General features: G+C 44.9%; 1 protein-coding gene across 9 annotated transcripts in view; it reads right to left on the bottom strand.

The window, feature by feature from the left end:
* Positions 1-26,203, bottom strand: part of EIPR1 (EARP complex and GARP complex interacting protein 1) — a 167,197-nt gene that overhangs the window by 20,410 nt on the left and 120,584 nt on the right. For all 9 annotated transcript variants that reach the window (XR_004428593.1, XM_033176668.1, XM_033176669.1 and 6 more), the window contains one exon: positions 4,180-4,279. Coding sequence is in view for 8 of the 9 variants with exons in the window: in XM_033176668.1 (XP_033032559.1) it covers positions 4,180-4,279 (100 nt within the window). In the remaining variant the exon portion in view is untranslated. The remainder of the gene's footprint in view (positions 1-4,179; positions 4,280-26,203) is intronic.

The following is a 26,203-nucleotide window of genomic DNA, read 5'->3' as shown; positions in this document are numbered from 1 at the left end:
ACGCAAAGGGAACGTCTCCTCCTTCAGGATGAACCACCCGTCCCACCCACATGTTTGTCCAGAACGCAGTCCCACGGCCACACCAGGCTGCAGAGAGGCTGGGGAGTGAGGCTTGTCCTGGTTTGTGTTGCCACAGAGGACAGGAGACAGACACTAGGACAAGGAGCTGCCAATGAACACCCCCACGACAATGACAGCCACACGCAGGGGTGAGCATGCTTGATTTCTAGACAAGAAAACCATGTCTGCAGGCGAGCTGAGGAGGTCCCGGTGCTGCTGTCCCATTCTCCGTGTTCAGGTCTTCTCACGGTTTACCTCCCCCTTCTTTTTTTTTTTTTGAGATGGAGTCTGGCTCTGTCACCAGGCTGGAGTGCAGTGGTGTGATTTTGGCTCACTGCAACCTCTGTCTCCCAGGTGCAAGCAATTCTCCCTGTCCCAGACTCCTGACTGGCTGAGATTGCAGGCACGTGTCATGCCTGGCTCATTTATTTTTATTTTTATTTTTAGTAGAGACGGGGTTTCACAACATTGGCCAGGCTGGCCTTGAACTCCTGATGTAAGGTAATCCACCCGCCTCAGCCTCCCAAAGTGCTGGGATTACAGGCGTGAGCCACCACGCCTGGCCTAGCTCCCACTTCTAAGTGAGAGCATAGTTTGGGTGGAGGATGGGAAGAGCAAGGACTGTAAACTCCCCATCGGTGCTGTGCTTATTACCTGGGTCATGAAGTCATCTGTACACCACACCCCTGTGACATGCAATTTACCTACGTCACAACCTGCACATGTACCCCTAAACCTAAAACGACAGTTTAAAGATAAATAAATAAAATTTTAATAAAATATCAGAAATAAAAAGACAATTGAATCCACCTATGGGCACGTTGCTGTGAACAGGAGGGTGGCCGCTGGAACCAGTGGTCAGGTTCTACACACGAAGTTCTCCACTTTAACAAAACAAGCTTCTTTCTTTCCTCTGCACCGCGTCTCTTCCAGTTTGGAGAACAAGAAAGATGAAAACAGAACAGGCTTTCCAAGGTGCACTGGCAAGGGGCCACAGAACCCACCAACCGCCCACCAAGTTCTGAGCCCCTCCCCACGAGCCCTGACATTAAACTCGGCTTCTGCCCACTGCTCTCTTGGTCCCCAAAGCACAAACGCTGTTTGCATTTACAGACACCCTGAACGTGGCGTTGCTGCTGTCGCTAGGAGCACCCCCCAGCTTATGTTGGTTTATCTGATCCTCCTGCGGTACATTTTAAACCTCTGATTAGAAACTTTCCAACAGAAACACTGTTCCTGAAGCACGCTCCCTTCCTTCAAAGAGGTGCTGTGTGTCACACCAAGCAGATGGCACTCTCTAGATGGCCACCTTCAAGGAGCTCCTGCTCTCCTGCGTGAACAGAAGGCAGAGGTGGCAGCGAATCCTCACGCAAGCTTCTTCTTCTGGCTTACTGTCGGCTCCTTGACAGAAGCTATTTATTTCATGGCGAGTGAAAGCTGGGAGAGGCGAAGATGAATGAGCAAGCACAGACACAGGGCGGCCATCCCTCTGCCCTCACTGGGGTCTGTGGCCCCCACGGAACCTTCCGCTCCAGGCCTCCCCTGAGTTCTGCTAATGATTATAAATGGCAAGGAATCTCCGATTTAATTGCAAAAGGTAATGATGCAGTGAGCATGAGATTAGATTCACCACAGAAGGCAATATCCTCAAACAATAAAAAAACATAGAGAAGCTGGGTGTGAAGATGGCTGAAATCGATAGGAAGGTTTCTGTATTAAATACTGTAGTGGAGGGTCACAAAGTGATATTGACAGAACTGCTGACAGTGGATAAAAAAGGGGGAGAGAAAACTAAATTGATCTCTGCAGAAAATAAGTTACAGATTAATCACCCTACCATGAAATCCATTTGAGATGACCGAGGCTCTGAAGATGTGTTCACAGTTTGATTACAGAATAGGTCTCCAAAGTTGGGGCGGATGAGAACCTGCCACATCCTAACGTGTGGGACTTGGGGTTTCCTTTCTCCCTGGCAACCTCCCTGAGATGGCGAGCACAGTAGGTGTGCAGAAGGCTCCAGCCAGCTCTTCCCACACCAGGAGCTGAGCCCTCTCCCCAAATGTCTACACCAGGAGCGGGACCCTCTGCCCAATTGTCTGCACCAGGAGCGGAGCCCTCTTCCCAAGTGTCTGCACCAGGAGCTGAGCCCTCTGCCCAAGTGTCTACACCAGGAGCAGAGTCATCTCCCCAAGTGTCTGCACCAGGAGCAGAGCCCTCTGCCCAAGTGTCTGCACCAGGAGCTGAGTCCTCTGCCCAAGTGTCTACACCAGGAGCAGAGCCGTCTCCCCAAGTGTCTGCACCAGGGGCTGAGCCCTCTCCCCAAGTGTCTACACCAGGAGTGGAGCCCTCTGCCTAAGTCTCCATACCAGGAGTGGAGCCCTCTGCCTAAGTGTCTGCACCAGGAGCAGAGCCCTCTCCCCAGGTGTCTACACAAGGAGCTGGGCCCTCTGCCCAAGTGTCTTGCCTAAAGCCTACCATGAGGCTGGCGTTTTAATAGGAAAGTATCTTCCCCCTTCTTCCTGGCAGTTGACAGTTAAGTAGGAATGCCCTGCGAAAACGCAGAGAGGGAAGGGACAAGGAAGGCATCGCCTTCGACCATGACCAGGACTCTGCCACATCTCCCGGAAGGTGAGAGGCTGTGAACATATCTCCCCGGCCTGCAGGTGTGGTCCACAGGGGTCCATCTCAGGCATGAAATACGATTCAAGTTTCCTGTTTTATCTTAAAAGTCTGTGTGAAATTTGCATTCTACTCCAAGATATGAAGCTATGCCTTATATTTAAAGTTTCTCATAAAAATAATAAATCTCTTCCTTAAATACCATTGAGGCTCTGGGTGAATGCCCACCACTTAATTCCACAGTGAAGGCTGGGAGACTCCCTTTGTCCATTCCGAGGTTTAAAGCTTTAACAGGACATTTAATATTTTTAAGTCTTACTTCTGTGCCACGTATTAATAATGATGGATCATTATTCATGCCACCTCATCAGCTTAGAGGGGTGAGGAAAGGACTTATTAATATTCTAAGGCCCTATGAGGGAGAAAGCTAAAAAAACATGTTAGGAACAAATAAATATAAGATGAGGCCATCACTGGAGAAATCTATCCAATGGATGCTTGTGCGATCCCTTTGACTGTGTGTAGGCAATGCGGCCCCCGAGGCATAAATGACATTGTGAGCGCTGTCAGTTCAAAGTTCTTCCCTTTTCTCTTTTCTAAAGTGGTTACTTTGACATAAACAAATGCAATGAAATTATGAATGCATGTAAAAACCACATTTTAAAGCAGAAAATTTTAAGAAATCAAATATGAAAAATATATATTAATATTTACTGTGTGAGAGACAAAGTATCCAAACGATGCATATTTAAAAGCAAAACTCAACCCAAAGAACGTGCTAAACGTTATTTTCATAACTCATGCAAATACATGAAAAGAGCGAGGCACCACTATGAAATTAAAATGTTATAATTGCTCCTACTTAAAGTATGATTTTACCCAAATATACTTTAAGAATCCATTCATCAAAAGGACAGCACGCTTGAAACAGTAGAAACTACTCCTGGGCATCCCACTCCCTCCTGTGCTCAAAGTGCAGCAAAAGGCAGATGTTTTGCAAACACCCGGGTTGTGTGGGTCGTATCTCACGAGCCCTGAGTGACATCGAAACGGCTTTCACCTGCAAGACCCCATCACTCAGTTCTCTGATTGATGATTCAGTCTGTTCATTAACTAAGGTCAAAATTCTAAACTGTTCTGAATCAAGAATTATATTCTGAATTTAGCCCAAAGGCCCTATTTATTTATTTATTATTATTTTATTATTTTTATTATTTTCATTATTTATTATTATTATTCTCGGGTACCTGTGCACAACGTGCAGGTTTGTTACATATGTATACATGTGCCATGTTGGTGTGCTGCACCCATCAACTCGTCATTTACATTAGGTGTATCTCCTAATGCTATCCCTCCCTGCTCCCGCCACCCCAGGCCCTGGTGTGTGGTATTCCCCACCCTGCGTCAAGTGTTCTCATTGTTCAGTTCCCACCTATGAGTGAGAACGTGCGGTTTCGTTTAAAAATACAAAAACAAACGCTGTGTTTTCCTTTTACTTACCACAGCCTGGCTTGAGCTTTCCTGTAAATCCCACAGCAGGATATGGTTATCGGCCAATGAAATGATTTTCTTCCCATCTCCCATTGGCTCCCACATGACACTAAGAGAAAGAGAAGTACCCACTGTTAACATAAACATTTGAGATACCCAGGCTGGTAGCTAAGAGCCGTGATACGCATTCTTCGTGATGCAGGGACGCTGTTCCTGGCCTGTAGTCGCTAGAGTATTTATTACATTGTCATCTGGCAATGCCCGACAACACTTTTATTGTCTCACTGTTATGGACTGAATTGTGCCCCCCTCCCCAGATTCATGTGTGGAAGTCCTAGCCCCCCACCCGGTGTGACGCTGCAGATGATCCTCAATGCACATGGGGGCTATGTCCCCACATCCATCGTAATTTTAAAACCCCGTGAGCTGGAGGTCAGGAGATCGAGACCATCCTGGCTAACATGGTGAAACCCTGTCTCTACTAAAAAAAAAATACAAAAAACTAGCCGGGCGAGGTGGTGGCGCCTGTAGTCTAAGCTACTCGGGAGGCTGAGGCAGGAGAATGGCGGGAACCCGGGAGGCGGAGCTTGCAGTGAGCTGAGATCTGGTCACTGCACTCCAGCCCAGGCGACAGAGCAAGACTCCGTCTCAAAAAATTAAAAATTAAAAATAAAAAAAATAAAACCCCATGAGCTGAAAATGCAGTGAATGTCAGAGCCCACCCATCGTCAGAACCAGCCTAGCCTACCTTAAACATGCTCACAACACTCACATCAGCCTACAGCTGGGAAAATCATCTAACACAAGACCTCCTTTATAAGAAAGTGCTGAATATCTCATGTAATGGATTGGATATCACACTGAAAGTGAAAGGTAGAATGGTTGTATGGGACCCGAAATGCAATTTCTACAAATGCATAGTGCTTCCATGCCATTGTAAAGTCAAGAAGCCATAACTCAGGGACTGCCTGTACTTGAAATGGAACCTTTGGGAGGTGATTAGGGTTAGAGGAGGTCATGAGGGTGGGGCCCTCGCAATGGGATTCATGCCCTCATAAGAAGAGACGAAGAGGCCTGGAGGGCAGGCTTCCTCTGTCGCTCTCCATCACGTGAGGACACAGCGAGAAGGCAGCTGTCTGCACATGAGGAAGGGAGTCCTCACCAGGAAATGAATCAGCCAGCACTTTGATCCTGGACTTCCCGTCCCAGGAACACATTTTCATGGTGACGCCACCCAGTATGTGGCACTTTTTCTGGCAGCCCAAGCTAAGACACTCACCAACGTGGGCTTCATCAGGAACTAAGGAATGGACAGTGACCAGCAGTGGCCAATGAGACGTGAGGGAGGCCTGTGGGGGCTGGAGGGTGGAGAGTCTTAGGGAGGCAGAGGGGAGAAGGTAATTTGCACAGGATGCCCACATCCTTTGCAGCAATCTCCTTAGGCACGCAAGGATAATGACAAAATACTGGAGGAGATAGGAGGACAGAGTTTAGAGCAGGGCAGAGGAGCTGCCACCGGCCACACCAGGCTCAGGGTCTGCCCTGCCTGTGACGTGAGGCCATTTCCTAATGTTCGAGCCAGTTGGAGCCACAGTTTCCCATCATCTGCAGCCAAAGCCATCCTAAATGATACAATGTGTATTCAGTTACTGGACAAAGACCAAAATCCTCTCACCTCTGCAATAAAGTCATAAAGAGACCAAGAATTTTTCAGTGTGGTCGCAAATATGGATCTCTGTTTTCTCTGGTGAAATTCTTAAACGCTTATTTACAAAGGGAATTTCATTCCATGTGCTTTAATGTGTGAGTAATTAAAGACATCATTAAGGTACTACACTATTTCTTTTTTTTTTTTTTGAGACGGAGTCTCGCTCTGTCGCCCAGGCTGGAGTGCAGTGGCCGGATCTCAGCTCACTGCAAGCTGCGCCTCCCAGGTTTACGCCATTCTCCTGCCTCAGCCTCCCGAGTAGCTGGGACTACAGGCGCTGCCACCTCGCCCGGCTAGCTTTTTGTATTTTTTAGTAGAGACAGGGTTTCACCGTGTTAGCCAGGATGGTCTCGATCTCCTGACCTCATGATCCGCCCGCCTCGGCCTCCCAAAGTGCTGGGATTACAGGTCTGAGCCACCGCACCCGGCCACACTATTTCTTTTTAAACAGAACACAATACGGATTGATTGGGGGCACCCTCAAGCATACCTCCCTTACATCATCATCTCGAGACTGTCCATGGAGCTATTATTACTTGTAATCACATTCACATCATTCAGAACCACAATCTCTTTCTCATTTGTAGCTTAAGGAACACACAGAAAGCTCACAGTATTGTGATCAAGGGCACATCACGCCTACATTAGACCAAGAGTTTATTGTCTCTTATCTAATCATAATCATAATAAACACATAATATGGAGTAAACAAGACCAAAACTCTATCGCTAGGATGCTGAAAAACCTGCTCCAAAACCCACTGCTCACATCCAGTTAAGACAATGGCTGATCCTAATGGTGAAGATACCTGTTTGGAGCAAAATGATGACACTTCTCTCCATAGCCCAGTTATTGCAGGTAAACATAGGTAGAGTTCAAACAGCTTGACAATGAATTCCAAGGAACAAAAGGAATGCAGGGAGAGAAGGACGTCACGGGCAGCCCACAGATCTTGTGCTGGTGGGGTAACAAACTGACCCCATGTGGAACATTTTCTATATGACGGGCAGTAAATTTAGATGGATTCATAAGCTTCCCAGTAGGTCTCACTTAGAACTCACATGGGCTTCCCACCAAACACAAGCAAGCAAAAGGCTGGAGCAAGGAGTATCTGTGTGGGCTATGCCAGCGAGTGCAGTGACAGTGACTTCTCAGAGTGGGACCGGCAAGATGCAGTCTATGTCAGCATCAAGACAGTTGGGGTCTTTAGTAGAAGTTCCAGAAAGGCAGAGATTCCCTTCCCAACTAACTCACACATCGCAGGATGAGAACTAGCCAGTCTGATGTCAAAGACTACCTAATTATGAATCAAAGTTAAGAGCTCATAAGTTATCCACATGTTTCCCATAGACCAATTTTAATAATGCACAAACACCAATCTTGGCTCCCTCCTTCGGTGCCATGAATATTTGACTACAGTGTCTCTAAATAGAGCAAAGGTTTCTGAATCATACACCCCATGTATTAAAACTCTTCTGTGTTCCCCACAATGACCTCTGGGGCACACAACACTTAATGCCTGTCAATGAATTCTAAGTAAGAGTGAAGAATTCCAGGTAAGAGTGAAGATGTCATATTAACAAATGAGACTATTTTAAAATAAATTTAGTTATAACTGTTAGTACATTTGGATTTGGAAAAGAGCCAACAACTCTAGAATGAGGCAATGTTTTAAAGGCCTCTGGACAACTCTGAAGCTTCGAACACTGTGTTTTAAAGAGCAGCATCCTCAAGCCCTTCCTCAGAAGATAAGGGTGCCCCTTCCAACTGCCCACAGTCCCAACCTGTGTCATCATCTGGTTTCTAAATCCACAAGAGAACAAAATTGTGGACGAGGAGGGAAAAGGGGTGGCTCTAAACAGAAATGTAGGTGATTCAGCAAGCTATAAAAGATGATTAATTCAGAGCAAAATAGACTGAGGGAAAGGAACCAAAATACAGGAATTGATAAGACTCCATAACCCAGGGCAGTTGCTTTCAGATGGAATTTGAAACACTAGCGTGTACTCACAAAGCGGTAAGAGCAGCACTGTCTTAGTTTGTGGAAGGAACTGTTCTTAGTCATGGCCAAGAATCACTGGGGTTTACCTGCAGGAAGTTCTAGCTAAAAAGTAGTAAACATCAAAATATGTTTTGAAAAGTTTTCATCTAAATGTTTTAATGTTATTGAGGTTAAACACAGGTGCTTAATAAAACTCAAGAAAAGTAACCTCATACAATTGCAATTTGTCAATTAACAAATAAAAAAATTAAAAAGAATAACCCTAAATATTTCAGATCGCTAAGATTTTAATCCAAATTTTTTAAAAAATTGAGTTAAACTCATGTAAAAGCACTGTACAAAGAGGTGTATGTTATATACCACTGGAGATTAGTGGAGAATCTGAAGCCGCCCTCTGTGAAGCAACATGCTCCATAGAGGGAGGCAGACACCAGCATCACGGGTCAAATCTGATGAGAGATATTCAGAAACCACGTGTCACAAAAAGGCTACAACCAGCAAGACCCTGCATGGTACCCATCTGAGATCCCACTTCCAGGCCCCCCATGAGAATCTTCAGAGGCCCCACTGGCTACCCTGATACACCCCACTGAGTGCGACTGTCACCTTAGCTGAGAAACCCCCATGGCCACTCCCAGGCAGTAAGGGAGGTTTCACTCCCCAACCCCTCAAAAGCAATGCTAAATACACATGAGTCAGGGGCACACCCAACACGGCCCTGGTACACTCTAGAGCACTCACAGTGAGTCAGGTGCACACCCAACACGATCCTGGTATACTCTAGAGCATTCAGTGAGTCAGGTGCACACCCAACACGATCCTGGTACACTCTAGAGTATTCAGTGAGTCAGATGCACACCCAACATGATCCTGGTACACTCTAGAGTATTCAGTGAGTCAGATGCACACCCAACACGATCCTGGTACACTCTAGAGCACTCACAGTGAGTCAGGTGCACACCCAGCATGGCTCTGGTACACTCTAGACATTCACAGTGAGTCAGGTGCACACCCAACACGACCCTGGAACACTCTAGAGCGTTCACAGTGAGTCAGGTGCACAATCTGCATGGCTCTGGTACACTCTAGAGCATTCACAGTGAGTCAGGTGCACACCCAACACGACCCTGGTATACTCTAGAGCATTCACAGTGAGTCAGGTGCACACCCAACACGATCCTGGTATACTCTAGAGCATTCAGTGAGTCAGGTGCACACCCAACACGATCCTGGTACACTCTAGAGTATTCAGTGAGTCAGATGCACACCCAACATGATCCTGGTACACTCTAGAGTATTCAGTGAGTCAGATGCACACCCAACACGATCCTGGTACACTCTAGAGCACTCACAGTGAGTCAGGTGCACACCCAGCATGGCTCCGGTACACTCTAGACATTCACAGTGAGTCAGGTGCACACCCAACACGACCCTGGAACACTCTAGAGCGTTCACAGTGAGTCAGGTGCACAATCTGCATGGCTCTGGTACACTCTAGAGCATTCACAGTGAGTCAGGTGCACACCCAACACGACCCTGGTATACTCTAGAGCATTCAGTGAGTAAGGTGCACATCCAACACGGCCTTGGTACACTCTAGACATTCACAGTGAGTCAGGTGCACACCCAACACGACCTTGGTACACACTAGAGCATTCACAATGAGTCAGGTGCACACCCAACACAATCCTGGTACACTCTAGAGCACTCAGAGTGAGTCAGGTGCACACCCAGCATGGCTCTGGTACACTCTAGACATTCACAGTGAGTCAGGTGCACACCCTGCATGGCTCTGGTACACTCTAGACATTCACAGTGAGTCAGGTGCACACTCTGCATGGCTCTGGTACACTCTAGAGCATTCAATGCAGCATTCACAGCATTCACTCAGGCACATGATGGCCCAAGTACATTCTCAGGGCAAGAGTCCCCAACCCTAGGATTATGGACTGGCATCAATCCATGTCCTGTAAGGAAGTGGCCACACAGCAGGAGGTGAGGAGTGGGCAAGTAACATTACAGCCTGAGTTCTGTCTCCTGTCAAATCAGGAGGCATTAGATTCTCACAGGAGCAGGAACCCTGTTGCGAACTGTGCACGTGAGGGATCTAGGCTGTGCACTCCTTATGAGAATCTAATGCCTGATATTTGAGGTGGAAGTTTCATCCTGAAACCATCCACCCTGGTCCATGGAAAAATTGTCTTCCACGAAACTGGTCCCTGGTGCTGAAAATATTGGGGACTACTGCCATAGAGCATTTAAAATGAGTCAGGTGTGCACACACACAATGGCCATAGGACATTCTACAGCATTTATAGAGTCAGGAACACACGCACACAATGGCTGAGGTACACGCTAGAGTATGCACAGTGAGTGGGGACACACGCACACAATGGCCATGGTACATTTTAGAGCATTGAGAGTCAGGTACACGCACACAATGGCTGTAGTACATTCTAGAGCATTTATAGAGTCAGGTACATACAGTGGCAGTGGCCGAAGTACACTCTAGAGCATTCACAGTGAGTCAGGTGCACATGTATATGATGGCCGTGGTACATTCTAGAGCATTTACAGAGTCAGGTGCACACACGCACCATGACCATGGTACACTCTAGAGCATTCACAGTGAGTTGAGGACACATGAACACAATGGCTGTGGTACATTTTAGAGCATTTATTGTCAGGTGCACATGCACACGATGACTGTGGTACACTCTAGAACATTCACAATGAGTCTGGAACACACGCATACAATGGCCGAGGTATGCTCTAGAGCATTCACAGTCAGTTGAGGACACAAGCACACAATGGCCGAGGTACACTCTTGAGCATTCACAGTGAGTCAGGAACACAAGCATACAATGGCCGAGGCACACTCTAGAACATTCACAGTGAGTCAGGAACACAAGCACGCAATGGCTGAGGTACACTCTAGAACATTCAGAGTGAGTCAGGAACACATGCACGCAATGGCCGAGGTACATTCTAGAACATTCACAGTGAGTCAAGAACACACACAATGGCTGAGGTACACTCTAGAACATTCACAGTGAGTCAAGAACACACGCACACAATGGCTGAGGTACACTCTAGAACATTCACAGTAAGTATGGAACACATGCACACAATGGCCGAGGCACACTCTAGAACATTCACAGTCAGTCAAGAACACACGCACACAATGGCTGAGGCACACTCTAGAACATTCACAGTCAGTCAAGAACACACGCACACAATGGCTGAGGTACACTCTAGAGCATTCAGTCAGTTGAGGACATATGCACACAATGGCCATGATACACTCTAGAGCATTTACAGAGTCAGGTGCACATGCATACAATGGCCACGGACAGCTCGGGGACATTCTGAAGCATCCATTTCATGTCCTAGGGAGCTGATGGTCATAATCAGTGCTCCTGAAAACTTGTTTCCCAAATCCCCTCGCGGTTTTTTTGGTTTTTTGTTTTCTGTTTTTTGCTTAGCAAGACACATATGCATTTGAATGCATACCAGTTCCAAAGTGGTAGAGATTCAAAGCCGAATCAAACATTGGCTTCTACATGCACATCCAGCAGCACAGCATCCTGCACTTAAGAGGAGCATGTGCTGTAAAAGACGCTCTCCCTGCAGACATATCACCGCAACGCCTTCTTCCCCTGGCTAGAAGAAAATGGGTCACCTTAGTCTAGTTTTGCTCCAGGCGTGGAATAAAAGAAGTGGGGGAGAGGAGGGTATCTCCTGCAGGAAATCATGGTGTGCTACTCCACTCATTTTCTCTGCATGCTACTGATTTTATATCTGCCTTGGTGTGGGCCAAGGGATATACTTCTCCATGAAAAAGCTCATATTTCTCAGTCATATTATCAGAGGAAACAATAAAATGAGTTTCAAATGGCTCTATAAGTAACTTTTTAGATCTATGAAGAAAAACTATAACTCAAAAAGAAGCAAAAAAAAAAAAGGCTTAAAGAGTACAGGAGGTAATACTGATTTGCTTTATAAAATAACCTGGCTTCGAGTTCTCACAGGTGAAGTTTTCAAGAAATGCTTCTCGGGTTCTGAAGATCACAGAGAACATTGTAAGGTTGTGATTAAGTCTGCGAAGAGCACAGGGAAATGGAGGAAGGTCACATGGCACCTGAGCCTCGGTACTGACTGAGTCTGTGGGAGGGAGGCCTGGCACGGAGGGCCCTGAAGAGTGACTGCCAGACAGACTGAAAACCTGTCCCCTGGGGAGATGGGTGCGCGACGACATCGGGGCTTCGCTTTCAGAGAGACCAGATTGAGACATCATCTTGCTAGAAGTCTAGGAAACCAACTACACAAACAGAAGCTTTGTGGGTTTCTGGAAACACAGCTTTGGGTGGTGGCTACATGTTTGCAGAGTAGTGACGGGTGGTTCCCTAACCAATCACAGTTCTGTGTGTCTGTTTCTTGTTAAGAGATAAAGGCAAAGAGGGAAAGGGTCAAGAAAGACAAATCAGAAGAATGTGAGCCCAGGAGCCTCAGGCGCCTATCAACTGCAGAAGCCTGAGACTGGTGAGATGGATTCTTCTTCACAGGACCAGGACTGAAGCTGGAAGGGCACATCGCTTACAATCAAATGCGTAGTTTGCAGATGACGACGAAGAGAGATGCGGCCTATTTCCTATCACTCGGCCTGCACATTCTCAGGCCTTCGCAAAACACCACTTCCTCCCACGGAGTTGACGGATCCGCAAAGGTCGCTGGGACTTTCCCTGGTCCTTCCCAGGTGGCAGCCTGCACAGCCCCACACATGCAGAACCTGGGTCACCACCGGCACCCACGTTCCTGGCCAGACTCTCGACTGTGCGAGCAACGAGCTCACACCTCCCACTCATGGGAACATGCAAACAGCCAGCGCAGGCTGTGACGGGCACCTAAGAGGCCCTTAGTAAACTGCGTGCTGACGAAGGAGGAGGGAAGAATTCATCCCACCCCCCCGAGTATGTGAGGATGTTCTGTGCATTCTTAAATGCATAAAAAATAAACTTAGAAAAAGTCTGTGTATCAAGCACAACTCAGTGAAGACTGGTTCACCTTAGAACCCCACGGAAAGGGTTTGCTACTCAGTATCCAAAGTGCCTCACAAAAAAAGAGGTTTTGCTTGTGAGTCAATTCGCAAGGGGCAGCTGGGGCCAGGTCAAGGTGCAGCCCCGCAGGTGGCCCCCAGGGTGGGCACCTGCCCTCTGTTCTCTCTATGCTCCTCCTCCCAAACCTGCCCACACCTGTTCCGAGGGCTGGAACGGCATGGCGGCATGCCTGTGGACAAAGCCAGAACCGGTTTGTCCAGTGGACTCCCCAGCTCCAACCACATGTCCCATGTGACTCCTAAACTCCCCATGTATCAAGCAGAAAGTGCTCCTCCGTGGCACCCGCCTCTTCCATCCATGAGAACCATCCCGGGAACAAACCTGTGGAGTAGTTACACCTCTCTATCATTCTCAAACTCTAAATGCAAAACAAAGTTCACTGAATTGTACTTTTTAATGTCTGTTGTGTTGCCTTTTCTTCAATCTAACCTGAGATCTGGCCATGGGTTTGTTATTTCATTCCAGGTTGTCTGGAGACACCACTTGCCTGATTCCCATCTTATTGGCTAAATTTGTCTCCTGTAGTCTCTGCCTGGTCCCCTCTTGGCCAGTATTTGCTGTCTGCCATTATTAAAACAAGAAAACATACAGTGTCTTACTTTAAGGACTCACCATCCAGACAGAGTCTTAAGCTCAAGTGCTACTTCCAACAGGAAGTCAGCTTCAACCACGCCGTAACGGCAACTGGAACTTACGGAGCTCCCACCGTGCGCCCGGCTTTACCTGGAATACTGTCACATCCGCCTTACTTTACATATTGGGTTGCTCAACCGGAAAGATTCAGAATTGGGTGCTGCACGCCTGTCTGTCCAACTAGCCCTGACTGCCAAACAGGCTTCACCTCAAAGGACCAGAGGCGGCTGGCTGGACGCTCTATCACGAGGCTCCAGGCTCTGCTGCAGGGCCCCATGATCAAGGCACACTGCCTGCCCCATACGTGGCCAGGAAGAGGCAGCCCTGTGTGAAAGTTTTCTGCCACTCTGGCAGAGGCTGAGCTGCCCAGGGATCACTGCTCCAACAAGACTTCTCCCCACCACACGCAGTCCTTCAACATCCCGGCATGGACATCTCCCTAATTCAAATGCAAGCTCCCTCAGTAACGGCACTGGACCTACTGAGTCTGAACGTTGGGCTCATCTGAGTCCCTGCTGGCAATGCCACCGGCAATGCCACAACCTGCCGGAAGCCCTGCTACATCTGAAGAGGAACTTGCCTACTCCAAGGGCTGCCTAAGGGTTCCGGAGATATCGTGAATCCCAGCACCGGAGCTCCTCCGCTGGGGGCTGCAGCCTGCGACGAGCCATGAAGCCACATCAGGACGCCAGGGCCAGCACGAGGCTGGCGTGGAATGGAGTGGAGCACAGTGTGCCACAGGTTTTCAACGTGAGTACTCCCTTGGGAACAGTATAGTTCAGTTACGTGCATACAGATGTGTGGGGCAGTCATTATGCAAAACTATCTGTAGGTCCGGTCAAAACATATTTGGAAAATAGTGCTTCAGATCATATTGTTGGGGTTTTTTTCCCCCTAGATTTACTGAAGTGTCCTTGACAAATGGAATTTGTGTGTATTTAGGTAGGACACTGTGGTGTGTGGGTGTCAGGGTATTGCTTTGTCACCCAGGCTGGAGTGCAGTGGTGCAATCACAGCTCACGGCAGCCTTGACCTCCTGGGTCCAAGCAGTCCTCCCACCTCAGACCCTCAAGTAGCTGGGACCACAGGCACATGCCACCATGCTTGGTTAATTTTTAAATTTTTTGTAAAGACAAGATCTCCCTGCATTACCTAGGCTAGTCTCGAACTCCTGGGCTCAGGCAATCCTTCTGTCTCAGTCTCCCAAAGTGCTGGAATTACAGAAATCAGCCACTACGCCTGGCCACGATGTGATGTGATGATAGGCACATACGTTGTGAAATGACTGCCACAATTATACTAAGTAACATATCCATCACCTCATATAGTTAACTGCCTTTTTTGTCATGTGAACACTTAAGATGCATTCTCCTAGCCAATTTCAAGTACACAATACATTATTATTAACTATCGTCCTCATGCTGTACATGAGGTGTCCAGAACGTATTCATCTTATAAGGTGAATGTTCCCAGTCTTTAACCAACACCTCCCACTTTCCAACCTCTCCCACCAGCCTCTCGTAACCATCATTGTACTCTTCCTTTCTAGGGGTTTGACTTTTTCAGATTCCACAGGTAGGTGAGATCGTGCAGTATTTGTCTTTTTCTGTCTCATATTACTTAGCACAATGTCCTCCAGGTTCATCCATATTGTTTCAAATGGCAGAACTGTCTTCTTTGTAAAGACTGAATAACATTCCACTCTATATGTATCTACCACAATTCTTTAACCCTTCATCTGTCAAATGGACAATTATGTATTTTCTACATCTTGGCTACTGTGAATAAAGCTGCCACTGACATGGAGGTGCAGGGATCTCTTTGAGCTACTGATTTCATTTCCTTTGGATATATAGCCAGAAGTGGGACTGCTGGGCTGTAGTTCTATTTTTAATTTTTGAGGAACCTCCAGACTGTGTTCCATTTTGTTCATTCCCACCTTGAATATACAAAAGTGTTTCCTTTTTTCCACATTCTCCCCAAGACTTATCTTTCGTCTTTTTCATACTGGTCATCCTAAAAGGTGCGAGGTGATGTCTCATTGTGGTTTTGATTTCCATTTTTCCGATGGTTAGTGACGTTGAGCACCTCTTCATATGTCCATTGGATATCTATATGTCTTCTTTAGAAAAATGTCTATTCAGGTCCTTTGCTCATTTTTAAACTGGGTTATTCTGTTTGCTTGCTATTGAGTTGTATGAGTTCTCTATATATTTTGGATATTAACCCCTTATTGGATGTATGGTTTCTTCCACTCCATACACTGCCTTTTCATTTTGCCAATGTTTCTTTTGCTGTGCAGAAACTTTTAAATCTGATGCACTCTCATTTGTTTATGTTTGCTTTTGCTGTCTGTGCTTTTGTGTCTTATCCAAAAGATCATTGCCAAGGCCAATACTGATAAGGTCTGGCTTGGTGTTCTCACCCAAATCTCATGTTAAATTGTAATTTGGTTGGAGGACGGGCGTGGTGGGAGGTGATGGAATCATGGGGACAGGTTTTTCCCATGCTGTTCTCATGACAGTGAATAAGTCTCATGAGATCTGATGGTTTCACAAAGGGCAGTTCCCCTGCACACACTCTCTTGCCTGATGCTGTGTAAGATGTGCCTTTGCTCCTCCTTCACCTTCCACCATGATTGTAAGGCCTCCCCTGCCATGTGGAACTGTAAGTCCACCAAACCCCTTTTTCTTTATAAATTACTCAGTCTCAGCTATGTCTTTATTAGCAACACGAGAACAGACTAATACAGTAAATTGGTATTGCAGAGAGTGGGGCACTGTCATAAACATACCCGAAAATGTGAAAGTGACATTAAAACTAGGTAACAGGCAGAGGTTGGAACGGTTTGGAGGGCTCAGAAGAAGATCGGAAAATGTGGAAAAGTGTGGAACTTCCTAGAGACTTGGAGGGCTCACAAGACAAAAAGATGCAGCAGAGTTTGAAACTTCCTACAGACTTGTTGAATGGCTTTGACCAAAATGCTTACAGTGATACGGACAATAAAGTCCAGACTGAGGTGGTCTGAGATGGAGATGAGGAACTTGTTGGGAACTGGAGTAATGGTCACTTGCTATGCTTTAGCAAATAAACTGGTGGCATTTTGCCCTCACCTGAGAGATCTGTGGAACTTTGAACTTGAGAGAGATGATTTAGGGTATCTGGCAGAAGAAATTTCTAACTGGAAGTGCATTCAAGAGGAAGCAGAGCATAAAAGTTTGGAAAATTTGCAGTCTGACTGTGTGACAGAAAAGAAAAAAACATTTTCTGGGGAGAAATTCAGGCCTGCTGCAGAAATTTGTATAAGTAACAAGAAGTCAAATGTTAATCACCAACACAATGGAGAAAATTTCTCTGAGGCATGTCAGAGACCTTCATGGAAGCTGCTCGCATCACAGGCCCAGAGGTCTAGGAGAAAAAAATGGTTTCACAGGTCAGGTCTAGGGCCCCCCTGCTCTGCGCAGCCTTGGAACATGCTGCCCTGCATCCCAGCTGCTTCTGCTCCAGTTGTGACTAAAAGGGGCCAAGGTATAGCTCAGGCCATTGCTTCAGAGGGTGTAAGCCCCAAGCTTTGGTGCTTCCACATAGTACTGAGCCTGTGGGTGAAAAGAAGTCAAGAATTAAGGTTTGGAAACCTCTGCCTAGATTTCAGAGGATGTATGAAAATGTCTGGATGTCCAGGCAGAAGTTTGCTGCAGGGGCAGAGCTCTTATGAAGAACCTCTGTTAGGGCAGTGCATAAAGGAAGTGTGGGGTCGGAGCCCCCACACACAGTGCCCCACTGGAGGACAGCCTAGTGAAACTGTGAGAAGAGGGCCACCGTCCTCCAGACCCAAGAATGGTAGATCTACCAACAGCTTGCACTGTGCGCCTGGAAAAGGTGCAGACACTCAATGCCAGCCCATGAAAGCAGCCAGAGGGGTGTACCCTGTAAAGCCACAGTGGCAGAGCTGGCCAAGGAATCTGGGAGCCCACCTCTTGCATCAGCATGACCTGGATGTGAGACATGGAGTCAAATGAGATCATTTTGGAACTTTAAGGTTTAATGATTGTCCTGTTGGACTTTCAACTTGCCTGGGGCCTGTAGCCCCTTTGTTTTGGCCAGTATCTCCCATTTGCAATGGGTGTATTTACCCAATGCCTGTACCACCATTATATCTAGCAAGTAACAAAATTTCTTTTGATTTTACAGATGCATAGGCAGAAGGGACTTGCCTTGTCTCAGATGAGACTCTGGACTTGGACTTTTGGGTTAATGCTGGAATAAGACTTTGGGGGACTGTTGGAAGGTCATGATTGTGTTTTGAAATGTGAGGACGTGAGATCTGGGATGGGGAAGGGGCAGAATGATATGGTTTGGCTGTGTCCCCACTCAAATCTCACCCTGGATTATAATCCCCACAGCCCCCACATGTGAAGGGCAGGACCAGGTGGAGATAATTGAATCATGGGGACAATTTCTCCCATGCTGCTCTTGTGAGAATGAGTGAGTCTCATGAGAGCTAATGGTTTTATCAGCATCTCGCATTTCCCCTGCTTGCACTCACTCTGTCCTGCCACTCTGTGAAGAAGGCGCTTGCTGCTTCTTTGTGTTCTACCATGATTGTAAGTTTCCTGAGGCCTCCCTAGCAATGTGGAATTGTGAGTTAAACCCTTTTCCTTTGTAAATTACCCAGTCTCAGGTATGTCTTTATTAGCAGCATGAGAATGGACTAATATACCCTGGTCAAATGCTGAATTAATAAAGTCACATTTAGGAGAAAGTACACGACACAAAAATCCTTTTTGATGAGAATTTCAGCTGGAGGATGAACAGAGCAGTTGTCAAGGAGTCACAAAATCTCACAGTTGTTGTCCAGTCCAGCTTCCTAGAAGTGAGTATGAGCTATTGGTATAAAATATTTGTAAAATCAACTAGAAAAGATTTTCCTGGTGATCCATGCATTTTGTTAGAATAATGGAATAGTAAGAAAGTCACTCCTTGAAAACAATAAGAGCACAAGATTTTGCCTATCACAGCCAGGTTTGCACTTCATGTGCCTGCTGCTTTAGCACATCCTAACACAGCTGTTCTCTTCTTTACATCCTTAATTCCTGTAGGGGCTCTATTATCAGCTTAAGTCGGTGTCTTTCCAGGGCAATAACACCAAAACAGTGATGTTTCATCAGCAATATAGACTCGTTCTGGCATAAGATTTTCAACAGTTTTGAGCTTGGCAAGCATGCCAATAAATTTCTTCACTGCTTCGTGATTAGCAGATGTTTTATCACCACACATCTTTTAAAATTTAATGCTGTGTCTTTTCTTACATTTCTGCAACCAGGCTGTTGAATGTTCATAGTTCCCTTCAATTTTCAGTTCATCGTGATCTTTGATTGTTTCATGAGCAGTATTCCATTAAGTGGCAGGTGTTCACTGCAATGCTGATGAATCCACTCTTTCAATACACAATTAAGATCTTCATTTTTTGCTTTATACAGTATTTTCCTATTTTTCATTAACGTCTGTTCATTACTTTCAGCATAGAACTTCAACGTTTTATCCTTCTGTTTCTTCAACTCACATATGGTGATCATTCCACTTACATCACTGTCCAGTTTCTCCGACAGCATGACTTTCTGTGCTATAGATAAACACAAATGCTTCCTTTTTTTCGTATCACTATTACTTACAGGGGTATCTGCTGACCTTTTTGACATTTTCAACACTATCTCTACACCACATAAGAACACAATTCTTCCCCATCCACGAACACCGAACATTTTTCCATTTGTTTGCATCTTCTTCAATTTCTTTTATCAATGGTTTACAGTTCTCAGTGTACAGATGTTTCACTGGCTTGGTAAAAAGTTATTCCAAAAATTTTATTCTTTTTGATTCGTAAATAGAACTGTTTTCCTAATTTCTTTCTTGGATAGTTCACTGTCAGTATACAGAAATGCAAAGAATAAGCAAAAAACATGGTGAGTAACACACATAGGTCTTGGCCACGTGGAACACTGTGGGGAACCTGCCATTGGAACATCCAGCCTGCACACATGACATTTTCTTACTCTTCATGGGGGTGTGCGGGGAAATCTGGGTGTGTGCAGAAAAGATACCCTACAGCTGAAGGGGGTGGGAGGATTATTTTCCCATTGGGGATGCTTAATAAACTGTGTATCATGGGCCTGCATTTTGACTATAACCCACCACATGAGATTAGGTGTAAAATTTTCCACTTGTGGCATCATATTCATGCTCAAAATGTTTCAGATTTTGGAGCATTCAGGATTTCAAATTTTGAGATCATGGATACACAACCTATACCATTTATTGAAGAGACTATCTTTTTCCCATTGTATATTCTTGGCATCTTTCTCAAAGGTTAGTTGACCATACACGTGTGGGTTTATTTCTGAGCTTTCTATTCTGTTCCTTTGGTCTATATGTCAATTTGTAATGTCATACTATCCTGTTTCTATTACAACAGTCTTATGATAAGAAATTAGGAAGTGTAATATCTTGGGCTTTGTTCTTCTTTCTCAAAGTTGCTTTACTTATTCAAGGTATTTTAGGGTTCCATAAAAATTTCAGGACTTTTTTTCTGTTTCTATGGATAAATGCCATTAGAATTTTGATGGGGATTGCACTGAATCTGTAGATCATTTTGGGTGGTATGGACATTTTAACAATATTAATTCTTCCCATCCCTGAACACTGAACATCTTTCCATTGGTTTGCATCTTCTTCAATTTGTTTCATCAATGTTTTATAGTTTTCAGTGTACAGATCTTTCACTACCTTGGTAAAACTTACTCCTAAGAAATTTACCTTTTTGATGCTGTTGTAAATGGAACTGTTTTCTTAATTTCTTTCTTGGATATTTCATTGTCAGTATACAGAAATGCAACTGATTCTTGTATGCAGATTTTTGATTCTGCAACTTTACTGAATTTGTTTACTGATTCTAACAATCTGTTAGTGGAGTATTTAGGGTGTTCTATATTAGGATGATGTTGTCTACAACACCTCCTCCTTTCTGATCTGGATGCCTTTTGCCTTTTATTTCTTTTTCTTGCCTAATTCCTCTAGTTAGAACTTCCAGTTATTATGGTAGATAAAAGTGGCAAGAGTGGGCATCCTTGTCTTATTCCTGATATTATAAGAAAAGTTTACAACTTTTCAGATGTTAGTTTTTGGCTAACACACATGCCATATGTCTTTTATTTTGTTGAGGTAAATTACTTCTATATCTAATTTATTTAGAGTTTTTATCATGAAAAGATGTTGAATTTTGTCAAATCCATTTTCTGCCTCTACTGAGATGCTTGTATGGTTTTTGTCCATTTTGTTAATGTGGTGTATCACATTTACTGACTTGGGTATATTGAACCATCCTTGCATCTGAGGGACAAAACTCTCTTAATAATGGTATATAATCCTTTTACTGTGCTGCTGTATTTGGTTTGCTAATATTTTATTGAGGACTTGTACCTACTTTCATCAGATAGTCAAGCCTGTAATTTTCTCTTCTAGTAGTGTCTTTGTCAGGCTTTAACATCAGACTAATGCTGGTCTCATAAAATAAGTTTGGAAGTGTTCCCTCTTCTTAATTTTGTTGAAAGAATTTGAAAAGAAATTCTTTTCAACATCTTTTCAAAATAAATTCAAACATTCTTTTCAAAAGAAATTCAAAATTCAACATCTTTTCATGATAAAAACTCTAAATAAATTAGATATAGAAGTAATTTACCTCAACAAAATAAAAAGATATATATGGCATGTGTGTTAGCCAACAACTAACATCTGAAAAGTTGTAAGCTTTTCTTATAATAAATATAAAAAATATAAAAAGCTTTTCTTATAATAAATAATATCAGGAACAAGACAAGGATGCCCATTCTTGCCACTTTCATCTACCATAATAACTGGAAGTTCTAACTAGAGGAATTAGACAAGAAAAAGAAAGAAAAGGCAAAAGGCATCCAGATCAGAAAGGAAAAAGTGTTTGCAGACAACATGATCCTAATATAGAAAACCCTAAATACTCCACTAAATATTAATTCTTCTTAAAATGTTTCACAGAATTCAGCAGTGAAGCCATCAGGTCCTGGGCTTTTCTTTCTTGGGAAATTTTTGATTACTGATTTAATCTCTTTACTCATTATTGATTTATTCAGATTTTCTATTCTTTATTCAGTCTTGGTAGGTTGTATGTTTTCTCTATTTCTTCTAGGTTATCCAATTTGTTTATGCATAATTGTTCACAGTAGTCTCTTATGATCCTCTGTATTTCTGTGGAACAATTTATAATGTCTCTTATTTCTGATATTGTTTGTGTTTTCTCACTTTTCTTAGCCTCACTAAAGGCTTGTCAACTTGTTTACCTTTTCGAAAAGCAGCTCTTAGTTTTGAAAGTTCAATTGCTTTTCTCATCTCAATTTCATATATTTCTGCTCTGGGCTTTGTTATTTCCTTCCTTCTGCTAACTTTGGGCTTAGTTTGTTCTTGCCTCTAGTCCCTGACGTATAAAGTTGAGTTGATTAATTTAGATCTTTCTTTTTTTCTTAATATAGGCATTTATTCCTATTAAATTCCCTCTTAGAACTGCTTTTGCTGCATCCCATAGATCTGGTATGTTGTGGCTCCATTTTCATTTGCCTTAAGATATTTTTTGATTTCCTGTTTCAACGTTGGTCTCTTTTTAGTTATTTTAGGCCTTTTGGCTAGAATTTACTTTGAGGTGCATCATCCCCCTTTTGCCTGCTTCACTGAGCACAGGCCAGTTATGACCCATTTCAACACCGTTAGGACAGCATCACACTCACACTCCTCCTGGGGAGAGAGCCGGTTCCTGCATGTTGAATAGGCCTGAATAGGGTTTGCTTTTATGAACATTCAGTCAGCAGCCCTGTGGGTGGCTGTCCACTCCTTCTCTGTTTCTGTGTGTGTCCCTGTCTGCACTGGCTTCTCTCCTCTCTCAGCCACCCTGAAAAGCACACACACTTAGATCTAACACGCTTTGTTAACAAAATAATAAACAGCCCTAAGTGGGCATTAAAGGAGTTCTCCTCTGAGTAAAACACAAGAAGCCTCTTGCCTTTGTGAAGTCTCACATTAAGCTGCATTACTTTACACGGTAAACGCAGTCATACATGCCCATTAAAAAGTTTAGAACTTTAGAAAAGTAGAAGTCGCTCATACTCCCACCCACAGATGATAACTATTGTTAATAAGTACTTGATATGCAGCTTTCCAGGTCTTTTCTATGCATACACTGGTATGTATAATACAATCATAATTATGACTTACAAAAATGTGATCAGGCTATTAACATTATTCTGCAACTTGCTTTTTTCTTTTTAACTTAAAATATATCCTGTTAACTTTCCATAACAAATAGATATAATTCTTTCCAAAGGCTACACAGAATTCTATCGTGTGAATATCCATAATTTTTTAATCCAATTCCTGTGTATGACACTTCAGTTGTTTCTAATTTTTCACACAATTGATTCATACAATGAAGCAATAAGTACCCTGGAGACAGACTTCTTGGCACACTTTAGGATAAGTGCTTTGAGCTATAATTGCTGCCAAAAGACAGACACGTTTCCCAAACTGTCTTCCTAGAAGGTACGTTCCCCCCGCATTCTGAGGGACACGGGATCCCAGCCGTAACTGTGATAGTGACCATGCTGATCCCTTCCCCAAGCCGACCTCACAGGGTATGTCTTCGCTTTTAATCTGCGTTTCCTAACAACTAGGAAGTTTGTCCACCCATCAAATGTGTACCGGCTGCTTCTCACGCTTGTGTGACAATTGCTTCTTCATTCATCACATCTATTTTGGAAGTCAAGCTAAGGAGCCTTCAAAGGAAAGTTTGTTGACTTGTTCTTCATCAAAGTTCCACCTGGGTAAAATGTCCAGTGAGTTGAGGCCTAAGTGGGTGAAGAATTACAGCAATAGAGAAGTCACTAACTTCTCCCTCAGAACTTTAAAAATCTCAAAGATAGAAGTCAAAGTTCTCACCACCCTGAGCAGGCATCAGGCTTTTTCTATAAGGGGTTCAACAACAAGCATTTTCAGTTTTGTGGGCCAGGTCAGGCTTCTGAGCTACTCAGCTCTGTCACTGTAGCCCTAAAGTGGCTACAGGCAACATATAAGCAAAGGGTAGCAGCCAGGATCCTACAGAACTTAATTTACACAAGCAGGCGGCAGGCTGGATTAGGCCCAGGGCCACAGAGTGAGTGGGTAGTGTGGATCCATGTTACTGCTAGAATTAAAAAGGAAACAAAACAAAAAACAAGCAGGAATGAGGACACATGTGTTTGGCATGTCTTGTATTTTGCTGTTTTGTGTAAAATAAATTGTGGTTTGTGCTGCTCAGTGTCACTGGCTGAAAATATCGAATACGTCGCATGCTTAAATTCTGAAACTGAAAAGCCAACTTTTTGCTTTAAACGTGTCTGACGGAACCGCTCAGAATTCCTTCTTGTTTCTCTACCTTTTCCACCTTTAACAACAGGCAAGAGTCCCCGAGAGTGGGCAGGAGTGCTCCGTGTCGGCTGGGGACATCCACGTGGGAGGACGTCACTTCGAGGCTCCGGCAGCCAGGGCCCTGTGTCACGACGCTCCACACTGGGGAGGCCCAACACAGTGAATGCACAATAAATAAGACCAGACCCAGGCTGCCAGAGCCTAGGGCTGTGGCGGTCAACGCCCTGATAGAAGGGGAAGAAGAAAGTCCCATCCCTCACTCATGCTGGGGTCCCCTGCGGCCTCTGTGTCGCTGCGGCACATGCTGTAAAAGTGTGGGAAGCTGCTGAATTATAAGCGGCAGTATTCACAAAACTGAGCACTGCTCCCTGGATGCCTCTGCAGTCTCTTTCCAAGCCCTGCCCTTGGGCTGGAAGACGCTCCTACTTTGCACAAGAGACCTGCTCTCTTGAGTGTCAAGATCCTGTGCTTTGAAATAAGTGTTCATCTCTGCGGTCACAAGGCCATGGCCTCCAAAAGACACTCCAGAGAGTTTAGCTAGCCAGCTGGTCCCAGGCCTGTGGCCACATCCCTAATGTGTCACCAGTTTTTCCTTGCTGGGATAGGAACTTGACTCCTCAAGAAAATAGTTTTCTCTTTCATAAAAGGTGAGAAAAGAATTTCAGCAAGGTAATTATCCTGCCTTTTAAGTCCGTATATGTTTTCCACCAGCAAGTTAGAACAGTTTCAGACTAACATGCAAACTTGCACATCAAAAACTCTGGAAGATGCCGGGCACGGTGGCTCACGCCTGTAATCCCAGCACTTTGGGAGGCTGAGGCGGACGGATCACAAGGTCAGGAGATCGAGACTATCCTGGCGAACACGGTGAAACCCTGTCTCTACTAAAAATACAAAAAAAAATTAGACAGGCGTAGTGGCGGCGCCTGTAGTCCCAGCTGAGGCTGAGGCAGGAGAATGGCGTGAACCCGGGAGGCGGAGCTTGCAGTGAGCGGAGATCGTCCCACTGCACTCCAGCCTGGGCAACAGAGCAAGACTCCATCTCAAAAAAGAAAAAAAAAAATTCTGGAAGATGCAAATCAAAAAGAAAATGACCACCTCTGATGGCTGCTTACCTGTTATTCACTCACTACCCTCTTCAAAGATGTATGAGTCAACGGAGCAGTACAAATGACTTAAAAAGGTGATGCCGACGTGGAGCCACAGGAACAAGTCACATCCCCTCAGCTCCTCCCTCTTCTTGGCCTCAACCGGCCTTCATCTGAAGAGTAAGAGCTATGACCATTTGCACAGCAGTGGGTGGCTTCTGTTTCACCAAAGGTTTCCTTTAGAAACACAAACATGCACCACACACGCATGCACACGTGCACACACTCACACACACATCCCACTAGCCAAAGCTCTCAGTGACTTCCCAAGGTGACTGGCAAGTGCTCAAGTGGGCCAGGGCCTTCAGGTCCACGCCAAGGCACTGCCTAATGTTTTAAAGCACCCGAAAAGCATGGAAACCTTTTGGTGCTCCTGCAATTACAGCTCTTTGAAGAAGTCTCAAAATGAATTTACTTCAACTCTAAGTTTTTGCAAAACTTATTTTAAGATTCCACACATTTATTATAGAATGCAGGATTTTAAAGGCTTATCACATAATACAAAGGAACAAAATTACCAGAAAGTTCATCAAAATCCTTTTCTTTGAGCAATAAATTCCTTGTTATTAATCAGCTTGTTATTAATCAGAGTTCCTGGTAGATATTGACCCACATCAGCACTTGGTCCAGAGGTAAAGAAGGCCCCAAATTACCACCCGTCACCTGACCACTGCATCCTAAGCTCTGCAGGAAAGCTGGAGCTTTAAGACGGCCCTCCCTTCCAGTGAGACCCTCGGGTCAGGACTTAAGTGGAGAAAAGTGGGTTTTGCCAAATGAGCACTAGTAATTACGGCAAGAGCAACATGGACACCCGGGCACTCCTGTGGACATGCTAAGAGCGTCTCCACATGCATGATGGTGCTGGCACCACACCATCCTCCTGCCACCTAGAAATGAGCAGTCACAGCCCGCAGCACGGCGCTGAACAACCTTGGGAGGCAGG

This window comes from Trachypithecus francoisi, unplaced genomic scaffold (assembly GCF_009764315.1).
Source record: "Trachypithecus francoisi isolate TF-2019V2 unplaced genomic scaffold, Tfra_2.0 Lachesis_group17, whole genome shotgun sequence".
Classification (NCBI taxonomy): domain Eukaryota; kingdom Metazoa; phylum Chordata; class Mammalia; order Primates; family Cercopithecidae; genus Trachypithecus; species Trachypithecus francoisi.
This window is presented reverse-complemented; position numbering and strand designations above follow the sequence as displayed.